The sequence below is a fragment of the Spinacia oleracea genome, chromosome 4 (genome assembly GCF_020520425.1).
Source record: "Spinacia oleracea cultivar Varoflay chromosome 4, BTI_SOV_V1, whole genome shotgun sequence".
In the NCBI taxonomy this organism is placed as follows: Eukaryota; Viridiplantae; Streptophyta; class Magnoliopsida; order Caryophyllales; family Amaranthaceae; genus Spinacia; species Spinacia oleracea.
In genome coordinates, this window is record NC_079490.1 from 11,104,971 (window position 1) to 11,119,493 (window position 14,523).

General features: G+C 34.6%; 1 protein-coding gene and 1 pseudogene across 1 annotated transcript; one reads left to right on the forward strand and one right to left on the reverse strand.

Moving 5' to 3' along the window:
• Positions 1-7,938: 7,938 nt before the first annotated feature.
• Positions 7,939-9,144, forward strand: LOC110800410 (F-box protein At2g05970-like; annotated as a pseudogene).
• A 709-nt stretch (positions 9,145-9,853) lies between these two features.
• LOC110800411 (uncharacterized) lies at positions 9,854-14,523 on the reverse strand. The gene is made up of 4 exons (XM_056841366.1): positions 14,486-14,523; positions 14,328-14,425; positions 14,022-14,064; positions 9,854-11,650 (listed from the first exon to the last, which is right to left on the reverse strand). The coding sequence occupies exons 1-4, from the start codon at positions 14,521-14,523 to the stop codon at positions 10,078-10,080; spliced, it is 1,752 nt and encodes a 583-aa protein (XP_056697344.1). The 3' UTR covers positions 9,854-10,077.

A 14,523-nucleotide genomic window follows, 5' to 3' on the forward strand; every position in this document is an offset into this window, starting at 1 on the left:
TAATATACAATTGGTGTGTTGCCTTTTTTTTTTTATTGGTTGAATTTGTAACTAGTATACCATGCACTTTTGTTTTCACATCGAAAAATACTATGGATCGGGTCTGACCAACCCACCCTGACACAACTCATAGTAGGTTATGTGGGTCGGACCCCTTTTCACCCATGACACAACCCATCTCACAAGATTTTTTTTAATGTGTCGTGCATCGAGTTTTTCAACACAACTCATTTCGACCCAACCATCGAACTCGACACCACCCGCATGACACACCCGACTTACCCAACTCAACACACGATCCAACCCAACCCACCTAACCCTGTGACCCACCAGATCCGCCATCCTAGTTTAAACTATTTTGTATGTTTAAAATGTTAATAAATATAAATTTTAATTTTATGGTTTAAATGCAAATTAACCATATTTAGGTGAGTTGTCATTAACATAAAAATTAATTAATTTAAGTTTATATAAATTTGTGATTTTTTAACGGTTAAGTAATCGTCCAAATTCACATGACCTACACCAACTCAGAAAACTCGTCTAAATCCACTAAAACCACATGACTCATCGATCAAACTCACATCGGGCACCAAAATCTGTCGTAACCCACCAAATCCATCAGACCCACTCACCATAACCCACAACCCACGTAAAACACACGACTCATCACGTACTGTGTCCATTTTTTCCGACACAACCCACAACTCGACCCACAACCCACGTAACACACGACCTATCACGTACTGTGTCCATTTTTTCCGACACAATCCACAACTCAACCCACCATTAAGTAAACTAAGGCGGATCGTGTGTTAATTATCCATGACCTATAAAAACCCACCCATAAAGCCATAACCCATCCAACCCACCACATTGACCATCTCTAATTAAGAGGTACATGGATTGCGAAGAAGATCCATAAATAAACCCACTGCGTATGGTTTACTTAAATTTTTGCGCGGTTTTTGAGGTGCAATCTTGACTACTGATATTTTATTATTTAACTATGGAAATTGGAAATCGATGTATTGTTATTTGTTTCCATGATCCAATAACCTATTAGGATCCATCTCTATCCATTTCTCATCACTCATGTTAAGATTATTAACCTATTAGGAGGGACATTTGAGGTGGGGATATGGTTATCAAATCAGGTTTGCGAATCTAAAATCTGGCTCTGATTGGTATTCGAATCGAATCGATATGGTTATGAGTGCGCCCTTAGGAAATAGACAGGGCCAGTTATGAGATCAGGTACACGAATCGAGTAAAGTTAAGGATATTAATTTTAAAATAATGATTTTTGATAAAACTTATTTTTCCCAACATAGATGTTTTAGTTGGAAATTAAATCTAAACGTCTATTCCCGTCGTTATTTAAGGTTTTTCTCATTTGAAATTTTGGAACAGAATTTTTAGAATTTTTCAATTTATAGGAAAAAACATACTCCTTTCGTCCCATAATATAGTGTCTGTTTTCCTAAAATTGTGTCCCTAATTGATATGCCTATTTCTATTTTAAACCATTAATTTTTTACTTTGAAAATTGTACTTTTTGACTTTTATTCAATCCATGTGCTTGACTTTTGTCTTTTTTAGGCCTATTTATTATGTACATACCTTTAATCTCTAATTTTTCTCTCCATAAAAGCAACTAACATGTACTTTATCTTGAAAGTACAAATAATTATTGTTTTTATTGCAATGATATCCTTTACCTTAATAACCGTGATTTTGGTCAAACAGGCACTATATTATGGGACGGAGGGAGTAGTAATGTATGGTTTTGTACAAATTGAGTTTGGCATGAGTGGTTAAGGGTCTCTTGCTCCTTAACCAAGGTCTCGGGTTCGAGTCCTTGGGAATGGAAAAAATCTCAACTGGGAGGGATGCTGCCCATCGAGGTACCCATGCAAACTCCCACGGGAGATTACCTCGCCGAAGGCGGTGGGAACTCCTCGTAGTAGAACCAAAAAAATGTATGGTTTTGTTTGATTCGTCTTAATGAATAATATCAATATAAAACTTTTTATTTTTCAATTATATGGGATTTGAGATATTAACGATATAAAATATGCATTGGTAATTGTGCCAATGAAAAATGGGAAGACATTTAGGAATAGAGGGAGTAACTAGTAATTTTATATTTAATTCAATTAAGTGCTACTCCCTCCGTTCCTAAATAAGTGTCACTTTTCTATAAATGGCGTTCTCTTACAGTGTCACTTTCTAATTATTGGACATACACTTTTTCCACTTTTCCATACACTTTTTCCACTTTTCCATAACTTGTGATTATTTTTTTCTTACATATTCTATACTTTTTCCATAACTTGTGATTATTTTTTCTTACATATTCTACACTTTTTCCATTTTTCAATCTCCACATCCACTTTTATTTGTACTTTATCAATAAATAATTATCTAATTTTCTTCTTTTCCAGAAAAAAAAACATTTACAATCATTACCTCTTACACACTTCTCATTTTTATTAACTAGAATATGCCCCGTGCATTAGCACGGGATATTAAAATGTTGGATATCCCGTGCTAATGCACGGGGCTTATTCTAGTCTGATTTAATGAAGATAGTGTTAGGATAATGAAACAATACATTATACAAAAATAAATTAAAGAAGAAAATAAATAATAGGAGGGAGTTTGATGAGTTTCCTTATTCAAACTTACAAAGGAACTAAACTACTTGTAACATGATGCAACCGGGAGACGGTAAAGAAACATCACCTGAAAGTTCATTTTTCTCCTCGAATCATTTCCAACTTATTATCACTTGAAGTACAAAAGTGAAAATAATTTCAGTTACTTGGTCCCTAAGTTTCTAGACCCTACGCATATATCATATATTAATGTGTTTATTGTTGGATATAAACTGAACAGTTCAACTAATCAATTGAACTACAATTGAATACATATGGAGCATCAATCTGACCCCAAACAAAGCAAAATCAATACAAATGATTAATTGGATTGATCTTTATCAATGTTGACGCAACCCATTTCAGAAATTCACACAGACAATTCATCGAACACTAAGCAGGCAATCCCAATTTTGCATGCATTCTAAATTCGATCAAAACCCAGAAGAGTACAGACTTACACCAAGATTTTATTGTGGTTAGTTTGATCCTAGTAGTGCCATTGGATTGGATAATGGGTCTTCTTTTTTCTCTCTCTTCCTCCCTCAATGTGTGAACTTGGTTAATCCAATGGTTAATGTGTTAGTTCAGTTTATTGTTGGATATAGCTGAACTTGTTTGTAACCTGTTCACAATTGTGAATCGTTATTGTGTCTTCTTCACAAGGGAGGAGGTTGTGAATATGATGGGAAGGGAGGAGGTTTTTTTTTCTTTGTTGATATAGTTGTTTTGAACAACCCGTAGGATTAGGGATTTAGGGGTGGAGGTTAATTTGATCAGTTTGATGGAATGTGGTTTTTTTTTTTTTTTTTTTTTAACGTAAGTGAAATTTATTTGGGAAGTTATCAAGCAGGTGTTTCTTTTTTCAATTTTCAAAATTTGTGAAAGTTGTTTGAGAAGGATTTAGGTGCTTTTGGCTGGAGTGCATGAAATTGCTCCATTGAGAATTTGGAAGCCTCATAATGGTCAATGACTTTTTTTATTATTATATAGGATTACCGCACCACTCTCTGTAAGTGACATTTATTTAGAAACGGATAGAGTAATTAAAATGCAAAATAGGAACTACTCCCTCCGTCTCTTTTTGTTCATTACGTTTTCTCTTTTGATGTCCCAAAATGTTCTTTACATTTTCTTTTATATTGTCATATAAATGTTTTAATATATATTCTATTAAAAATTGTGTCTAATGTTATATTAACCAATTAAATTCATTTCGTCATTAAAATTACCTACTAAAATTTTGTAATTTTAGTACACTACTAAAATTACCTAAATAAGAAGTGTGTCAACTAAAAAAGAAATTGGAAATATGGTTAAAACCAAGGGTATATTTGTCTTTCAATAGTTTTGGTGAAGAGGAAATCCGAAATCCGTTTCCTCCTCTAAGTCGATCTCCAACCACGTGTAGGGTATGCACCCTATTTACGGAGTATAAATATGAGGTTTTCGCAGCGGCTATCAGACATGCACCAAGAAAAACATATCAGGGGTATGTTGGTAACTTCATCCTAAATTTGAAAATACTGACTTGTTTAATGAAATCCATGTGTGTTGGTTGTTGGTGGGTAATGTTTTCCAGCGTGGCATTAGTCTCTGCTTGCTCTCTCGAATCTTTCGTCAATCTCTCTCATCTCCCTCATTTCTCTCTTCTCTCTCCTCCAACCTCTTCTCCTTGTTGAAGCTAAGATCTACTCTTCTCTAAAGTGTGATTCTCCTCAGAAGTGTGATTATACTCAGATTTTTGTGGGTCTTTTTCATTTGAAGGTAATTCCCTAAGTTTTCAATTTTTTTATTGAATTGAAAAATTGGTTGAGTCGATCTGAAAATTTGTTAATGTGATTGTTTAATGGATTTTTTCGTGTGTAATGTATCGGAGTGTTATTGTTTAATGGTAATGTTGTTGGATTATTCCCAAAAGTTTCGTAATTAGTTAATCTCAGAGTGCAAAATTCAGGTAAAATGACGTTGAATTTGTAAATATGAATGGTAGTTTTTTAATAAGAAATGGTACTTTATACATTGAAATGGTACTTTATAAAGTATAAATGGTACTTTCTTAATTGGAATGGCACTATCTAAATTGTGGAATGCAACTATATTTAGCCTGATAATCGTCCAGTTTCAGCATCTATTTCTCTCGAACTCATCGCAAAAAAATTATTCCGTCCACAATTCGGAAGCTAATTTTATTGTGGTTTAAATTTGTTTGTTTTTGTTCATCAATAGGTTAGAATTGATGAAGATAAGGTGAATTGGGGAAGAAGAAGAACAAGTGAATTGGGGAAGAAGAAGACGATTTGGGGGAAAGGAGACAGATTTTGTTTTGGGGTGAAGCTCCCTTCTTTCCACGTCACATGGTCCAACTTGGCAGAGATGTCATTTGTCTTTCACTATTCAATTTCATTTTCCCCCCAAAATCACTTTACTTTTTATTTTATCTTTTCTTTTGAGTCAGATATGTGTTAGGTTACACATATCAGATATGTGTAAATACTTCCTCATATAAATATTCCGTAGCAGCAACTGGCAAAGCATCAATCAAGTACGAAGCACTTAGATAAACAGATATTTATTTATTTATTTATTTTGGAAAAAAAACAAAACAAAACATTGTTTACTTGAGTTCGAGTTCGAGTTCCAGTTCCAGTTCGAGCGGATCCAACAACCCTCTAACGTTGTCTCCCGCTTGCTTGATTAAGGTAACCATCTTCTCTCCTTTTTTTTTCTTTTTAATTAAAATTTACGGTTTTTTCATGAAATACCCCTGAGGTTTCACAAAACGCACCAAATACACCTGCGCGTTTCAAATCACATAATATACCCCTATTTAAACTTAAATGCACCAAATGCCCCTAGACTTAACGGAAGTCTAACTCCGTTAACATTAACTCTTAATTTATCCGACTAATCCTAATTAAATACTAATTAGCCTAATTAATCCTAAATAACACCTAATGAACCCTAATTAACTCTAAATCCCCTCTCTTCTCTCACTCTCCTCTCAATCTCAAGTCCCTTTTTTTCTGGGTATCAAAATGGTGAAACCAACCACAATTTTTCCTTTCTTCAAACCATTTTCATCAAATATCAATTGCTAACTCAAACCCCCAAATATTCGAACCCAGATTTTCGAGTGAATTGAAATCGTGAACATGAATTGAAGTTTGATGAAGAAGGGAAAGATTAAGACGATGACGAATGGTGATGATGATATTGTAACGGCGGAGGTTGCGGCGGAAGTAACAGATGAGGGAAAGGGTTGCGGCGGTGGGGGCGGCTCCTTTTCTCTCTTCTGTTCCTTTCTCTCTCCTTATCTTTCATTGCTTTCTTTGCAGCCTTACTTGAATCAATTTCTGGGTTTTAAGCCCCAATTCTTCGATTTCAGCCATAATGGAATGCAAAATTAAATTGAAAAATCAAACAAGAATGCAAAAATCATCCTGGGTTATAATAGAATTAACGGTCTATTCATCTGAATAAATCAGATTAAAGTCGACCCTCTATCCGCGATTCTAATTTGCATACGCAATTCTAATCCTCTTCTCCTCCCACAACATGCATCTCCATTAACAAATGAAGGGTCATACCTTTGGTTTATACCAGACTCAATCATCTTCAAAAACATACAAAATGTCAGATTATCAATCTTGTCAACAACAATGAAATTTCTCTTTGCAGGTTGTCAATTGCAAAAATTCAATGATACCAATAACTTAATTTCCAAAAATGGAAATAATAATAAAGTGGGCTGCAGATTAAAGAGATCGAGTCATCGAGAGAGCTTGACACTAGCTTACTACTTTTCTCTAACTTTTTTTTTTGGTAATCTACAACTTCTATCTCTCATACCCTTTGTGTTGTTGCATACTTGCAAATATCAAAAGAAAGAATCGAGAAGAAAAATGGCAGAAGAAGAGGAGGAGAGGAGAGAGAAGAAGAAGAAGAGGAGGAGAGGAGGAATTTTGTTTTTAAAAAAAATAGTTAAATGTAAAATATTGGGTGAGTAAGGGTATAAAGGTACAATAATGCTAACGGAATATTAACGGCGTTAAGTCTAGGGGCATTTGGTGCACTTTAAGTTTAAATAGGGGTATACTATGTGATTCGAAACGCGCGGGTGTATTTGGTGCGTTTCGTGAAACCTCAGGGGCATTTCATGAAAAAACCGTAAAATTTACTCAAATTAATTTCTCAAACCATATTTACTCCAATTTGATGAATCTGGATATATCTTAAATTCCGACCTTCTCTTTTGATTGGGTCTTTCTGATGTGAATTTTCTGTTGTTGGATGAGCTGAATATTTGTATTTTGTGGTTAATTGACTTGTGTAATCCGATAATCGTTAGTTGATTGAAATTTAAAAGGTAATCAAATTTGGAATTCGGATTGTCCGATGTTGCTATTGGCTTTTGTGATCTAATCTGATATTTGATAAAAAATTTAAAAATCGTAATCATATTTGGAATTCCGATTGCCAATGGTTGCAATTAGCTATTGTAAGAAGTTTGAGGGTTCGTACATTGTGTTAAACTTCATGTGCATTTCATGAAAAAACCAATTAAAATTTAGAAACCGTTTCCTAAGCCCAAGTTGAAATCTTTAAATGCTAATACCTCCGTTTTCCTGAATTTGTAAAAGGTAGGTATGAATGGAATAATGTAAAAGTGGGTAGAACTTAGAAAACGGAGGGAGTATGAACTAAGAGCAACATTAACCCTAGTATGCTCAATATTATTATTGAGCATTAACCTAAGACCTCCCATTTAATTGGGAGAGTATGAAAAATGTTTTGCTTAAGCCTTTTAAACAGTAAATTTTCTATCTTATTTTATTATTATTATTATTTTTTCCGCAAGTTTGAGAATTATGAAAAAATTAGGTAAGTCTGAAAGGATCCCGACAAGAATCCGAAAAATTGAAAATAAAATAAAAATTAATAAAAAGTTGATGTGGAAGTCGTAGCTCAGACTAGTGTTAATCTTGCTCTAAATTGTTACTGTAACGGGGTAGGATAAACAATGGTTAAATCAAACTCTTTCTTTACCTTTATTAAGAGATTTGAGGCATCTTTGGTGTAGTGGAGTTAGGTAACAGTTACTGATGGCTTCATCTGCAGCGTTTGTAAATAGATTGATTCATGTGTAAAGCCATCCCTTTAAAGTAAGGCCAAATTGGCCTTTAATTCTGGCTATTAGTCAAATTAAGGTGTTATAATGAAGTAAAAATTTGAATGTTGGTCATGTTTCTTTATTTTATTTACAGGTTTGGAGAAAATGGTTGATTGATCTGCACTACCCGTTGATGTCCTTGGACTTATACTGATGAAACTCGACTTTGTTGAAGAGATGGTTTATTTTTCTGCTGTATGTAGTTCATGGCATTGTGCATATTCTATGTTTAAAAACAATTGGACTAAGAATATGCCATGGTTGATGCTACCCGAAAACACAAAAGATAACCCTAATTCCCTTAGGAAACTATTTTGTCCAACTAAACAAAACAAAGTTGTTACCAATTCAAGCTCCCCCAAACTTTTGGGGCTCGATGTTGGGGTTCCTCCTGTGGTGGTTGGGTTGTCGTGTTTGACCTTAACCTAGAGTTATATTTATTTAACCCGTTAACCACTGCTCGAGCTTGCCTACCTCCTCAATCAACCATGCCCACTGATGATGATACTGTTGATTGCACCACATTAGACTCTGCTTTTGTACGAAAATGTTCCGTGGACAAGGTTCATATTTTTGAAGATAATAATAATGATTATCTTGTTATAACAACACCTGGTTATACACCTGATTATCTTTTCGTGCACGAATTAGGAGCGATTGGATATTGTGACATTAGTGCATTTCTTCAAAACTCTGTACCTCCTATGTTAATGGAGTATCATCTACCTCCGCCTTCAGATTTGATCACTGCAGACTGTCCTAAAGCAGTATATTTGTTAGAGTCATTTGGCGATCTTCTAATGGTCCTCCGATTCAAAACGGTCGTTCTTGGTGAAACTGGGGAGGAATGGGATCCAGATGTGGTTTATCGCACAAAAGATTTTAAGGTATATAAGCTAAAGATTGACACTAGGAATTGGGAAGTCGTGAATGACTTGGGTGATGTTGCATTATTTTTGGGGAATAACTCTTCTATGTCTGTTCGTGTATCAGACAATAATAATTACAAAAAAAATTGTATTTATTTTACAGACGACGAGTTTCAATTCTGGTCTGAACCCACTCTTAAGGGTGGACATGATATGGGACTTTTCAACATGTCTAACAACCAGTTTGAAACCGTATATGAAGGTGATGATATTCGTTCAGATTTTTGCCCTGCCCTATGGTTTTTACCTAAGTTGTAGTTTGTGGTTTCCATCAAGTATTGTACTCTGTAACATTTATAATCATTTTATTTTGATTTATGTTGTATTCTATTACAAAGAGTTTTTTTTTCATATCCTTGTAGGAGGTTGTATTTTCGCATATCAGATATGTGTGGAAACACACATATCAGCTAAAAGATAAATAGCTAAAAGACAAAATAGGAAATATCATTCTGAAAAAAAAAAAGTACCATTCTGTAAAAAATAGTATCATTCTGTAAAAAAAAGTACCATTTTTGTTTTAAAAAATACCATTTAATTTCTTTTTTGTCCTTTTTCCTATTTTGTCTTTTGCTATGATATGTATTTGCAAGCACATATCTGATATCCGAAATACTTCCTCATCTGTGTAGTGGGTATATACCCGTAGTATTTACTTAAATTATATTTGGCGTTTGTAGTTTCGTTTAAGAGAAATGAGAAATCTATCCAAAAGGCCAGTGACAGTATTTACTTGCATCACAAAATTGTGTTGCTTGATCACCCTAATTGAAGTTCAGTTCTCTTCAACTTATTCTTATGACTTGTTAGGCTAGACCAAAAAATCAGAGCAAAACCTAAATAATGATATCCAAACAGGGAAAGATAAATCATCCTCTATATTTCCCGCCAATTAGCCATCAATCAAATTTGTGTCAAAAGTGTTCATCATCTATCTATCATAGCTTGTTTCATGTCTCTCTTATCACTGAAGGATTAAACACTTAAGAGGGTCATATAGAGGTAAAAGCCTCTTGCAATTAGAGCGAATCATGTTAAATCAAGCTTCTGGAAATTAGAGCAAAACATGTTAAAGCAAGCGTTTACATTGACAAACTTGATTAAAGAAATACGCAAATTAACTAAATAAGAACTGATAAAATATATGTTGACATCGTGGATAAGACTGAGAGTACAACAAATTAGTGTTTAGTATACTCTAGGTCTTAGGTTCAAATCTACCGGATTAAGAAAGTACTTAATACTCTAACAAATTAGTGTTTTTTTTTTTTTGGGTTAAAAACGAGTACAACAAATTAGTGTTTAGTTTAATACTTTAATGATCTCTGTTCTTACCCCATTCATGAAGCTTGAGTTGGAGCTCAGCAGCAGCAATCAAGAAATGGACGGCTTGATTTGAGTTTAAGATGGCTACTACATTTCTAAGCGTTTTCATACGTAGATCATCAGCCTTTCCAAATATCTCCTTAAACTTGTCCTCTTTAATGCTAAGTATCGACTCGACTCGCTTGTTTACCGACTCAGTCGTCTCGACTACGCGTGAGAGCTTAATCATGAACGAGTCGGCTACGGTCTCTTGCACAGCAGCCAGCATTTCAGTTAACTCCCTCTCCTTTCTAATAGTCTTTAGCTGCAGCTCGTTGACTCGGGTGAGTTGACTCGATGTGAGGTCTGCCAAGTCTCCGGTACTCAACCCCGCCAACAACTCAGTGAGTCCAGCTTCGAGTTGTAACCCGACAGCTGAGTACAGCAAGTGAAAAGTCGTAGAGGGTCTCCAGCCACCGATCCAAAGGAACGCCTGCTCAAGGAGAGACTTCCATGCAGGGCTAATCATATTGAGGACGTTTTGTTTCCCCGACTCGCACTTGACTCGGTAATAGTTCTCATAATGACTCATGACTCGACGTACTAGTACGCCGAGGATCTGAGTCGACTCGGTATGCGATCGAGAGGACTTGGTGTAAGACACGGCCGCTGACTTGAGCTCCTCGAGATCTACCTCTTGCTCGCGGAGCCACGTCTCGAAAAACCCACCAAAAACACAATGCCCATTACCCTTAGTAAGGGCATTATTGACTTTTCTTGTATTCGCCTCCTCTCTATTCTTACCCCACGCTTCAACTTTTAGATGAAGCTGAGCAGCGGGGATAAATAATTGGACGGCCTGGATTGGACTTAGGATGTGCACAAAAAGTCTGAGTGTTTTCAGCCGTAGATCATCCGCCTTGCCGAAAACATCCCTTAACTCACTATGACCATCATCATCATTATGGGCTACAATAAGATCATTTGTTGTCATCACCGAGTCAAACTCAGTAAAACCGTTCTCCATCGGAAGAGCCGTATCATCAAGAGAATGAGTCAACTCGGCCTCCTCACGAATGGTCTGCCTCTGAAGCTCTCCAACTTGAACGAACTGACTCGGCGAAATGTCTTTAAGTTCGTCCATGTTCACTCCCTTGAGCAACCTATCGAGTCCAACCCCGAGTCGAAACCCGGGTTTGAAGTCTAGGAGGTGGAAGGCCATACTAGGCCTCCACCCGCCAACCCAAAGAAAGGGGTCCTCGAGGTAGGAAGGCCACCCCGGGGACGACCTCAAACTAAGACGTACATTTCCCTTGATCAACTTGGAAATGACTCGATAGTACTCCTCGTAGTGAGTTATGACTCGGTCGACGAGTTTAGTAAGTAGTGGAGTCCACTCGGTATCTGAATCTTTAATCATGGCCAAGAATATTAGGCGGTCATGCTCTTGAAGTGCAAGCAAATCGTCTAAAACCTCACTCACTATTAAGGCCTTGTATTTAACACTTGGTTCTAACTTGTTCATGGTTTCGTTGGTTTGGAATTTTTTTTTTTTTTTTTTTTTGAGAAGAATAGTTTGGATGCTTTATGGCAAGAATGCCATATATATATAGACAGATTCTAATTACGTCAATGTCTTAGGCAATTACGTCAATGTCAACTAACAGAAGAAAGTGAAACGTAATTGGTACATGTGTGATGCACGAATTTTATTTAATTGTTCAGTTAAAATAAAACTCTTATATATATTAACTGCTATATTTTATATAATATATTAGAATAGTTTTTTTTTGATTGAATTTTGTTTTAGATTTAATTTTTAACTATTAGAGTGTTTGATTTTGGATGAAGTTGTATATGCGTAATATTAGTAATTAATTAATAAAAATATATATGTAGCACCTAATTATTTATCTACATGTCATTCGACTTTTGCAACTCAAAAATAATTTCAAAATCTTATTTTTATTGGCCGAAACCATTAGATTTTCTACGTGGTGCTCTAATATTGGATTAGTGTTTGATTTAATAATCTAATATATATTATATATAGGAGGAATATTTGCTGAAATATTAGAGCGCCACCTAGGATTACTATTGGTTTCGGCCAATTAAAAATAAGATTTCTAATTTATTTTTTAATTAAAAAAATCAAGTGCCACGTAGATAATTAATTAGGTGTCACGTAGATATTTTAATTAATTAATTACTAATATATACAACTCCATCCAAAATAAAACACTCTAATAATTTTAAAAAAATCTAAAATAAAATTCATCCAAAATCAAACACTAATCTAAAATAAAAGTAATCAAAAATCAAACACTAATCTAAAATAAAATTCAATCTAAAATCAAACACTAATCCAATATTAGAGCGTCACGTAGGAAATCTAATGCTTTCGGCCAATGAAAAATAATATTTTGAAATTATTTTGGAATTAAAAAAAGTTGAGTGCCACGTAGATAAATAATTAGGCGCCACGTAGATATTTTTATTAATTAATTATTAATATTACGCATATACAATTTCATACAAAATCAAACACTCTAGTAATTAAAAAATAAAACTAAAATGAAAATCCAAAATAAAAAATAATCTAATCTAATATATAAATATAACAGTTGGTATATATAAAATTTTTATTTTAACTTAACAATTTATTAGAATTCGTGCATCGCACGGGCTAAAATCTAGTTAATTAATAAAAATATCTACGTGGCGCTCTAATATGCGGCATCTACGTGTCATTCGAATTTTGCAACTCAAAAATAATTTCGAAATCTTATTTTTTTATTGGACGAAACCATTAGATTTATAAGTGGCACTCTAATATTGGATTAGTGCGTGTTTGATTTTGGATTAAATAATTTTAAGATTAGTGTTTGATTTTGGATGAATTTAACTTTAGTTTTTTTTTTTTTAATTATTAGATTGTTTGATTTTGGATGGAGTTGAATATATTAGTAATTATTTAATTAAATAAAATATCTACGTGGCACCTAATTAATTATCTACATGACACTCGATTTTTTAAATTCAAAAATAAATTGAAAATCTGATTTTTCATTGGCTGGAACCATGAGATTTTCTACGTTGGGCTCTAATAGGTCAGTAAATATGCCTTCTTTATTTATATAATATATACTAGATTAGTGTGTTACCTTTTTCCTATTGGTTGATATTTGTAATTATTATATCATGCACTTTTGTTTTCACATCGAAAAATACTACGGAGTACTATCAAAGTACAACAATAGAAAAAGATGGTGCAAGGGTAGAGATGGTTTATGGGTTGGGTCTGACACAATCTATAGTGGGTCACGTGGATCGGATCCACTTTTGACCTATGACACAACCCGTCCAACACGAATTTTTTTGGATGTATCGTGAATCGAGTTTTTTTAACACAACTCGTTTCGAACCACCCATCGGACCCGACACCACCCGCTATGGCACACCCAACTCACCCAACTCAACACACTGCACGAACCAACCCAACCCACATAACCATGTGACCCACCAGACCCGCCATCCTAGTTTAAACTATTTTGTATATTTAAAATGTTAATAAGTTCTAATTTTATTGTTTAAATATACATTAACCATATTTAGGTACAAACTTTTATATAAGGCAGTCTTACACAAAAGACACATTGGTATCATATAAGTTAAATAATGAAATTAATTAGTTAAGCACTGCAACTAATTAGTTAAGCACTAAAACCAATTAGTTAAACAATGAAACTAATAAGTTAAGAACTAAAACTAATTAGTTAAGAAATTAAACCAATTAGTTAAGTAACCAAAGTGGTCTTTCCGGTAAGACGGTCTTACACAAAAGTTACCGATATTTATGTGAGTTGTCATTAACATAAAAATTAATTAATTTAAGTTCATATAAATTTGTGACTTTTTAACGCTTAAGTAATCGTCTAAATCCACCTGACCTACATCAGCTCTGAAAACTCGTTTAAATCCACCCAAACCACATGACCTATCAAACTCACATCGGGTACAAAACTTGTTGTAACCCATCAAACACACTCGACCCGCACAACCCACAATGACCCATAACCCACAACCCACGTAAACCACGACCCATCACATACTGTGTCCATTTTTTTCGACACAACTCACAACTCGATCCACCCTTATTTTAACTGAGGCGGACCGTATGCTATTTATCCATGGCCTATGAAATCCACTCTTAATCCATCCAACCCGCCACGTTAACCATCTTTGATTAATAAGCGGTACATGGATTGCGAAGAAGATCCATAAATAAACCCATTGCATATGATTTATTTAAATTTGTGTGCGGTTTTTGAGGTGCAATCTTGACTACTACTCCGTAACTTTTTATTATTTAACTATGGAAATTGGAAATCGATGTATTGTTTCCATGATCCATTAACCTATTAGGGTCCATCTCTATCCATTTCTCATCACTCAT

What these genes read in the sequence shown, in the direction of transcription:
- LOC110800411 (XM_056841366.1), bottom strand. Translation starts at nt 14,523, where the DNA reads ATGAGTGATGAGAAATGGATAGAGATGGACCCTAATAG. An exon ending in GGATCTTCTTCGCAATCCAT is followed by an intron (nt 14,065 to 14,327) that starts GTACCGCTTATT and finishes TGAGTTTGATAG; the next exon opens with GTCATGTGGTTTGGGTGGAT. An exon ending in AACGAGTTTTCAGAGCTGAT is followed by an intron (nt 11,651 to 14,021) that starts GTAGGTCAGGTG and finishes CTTGCCATAAAG; the next exon opens with CATCCAAACTATTCTTCTCA.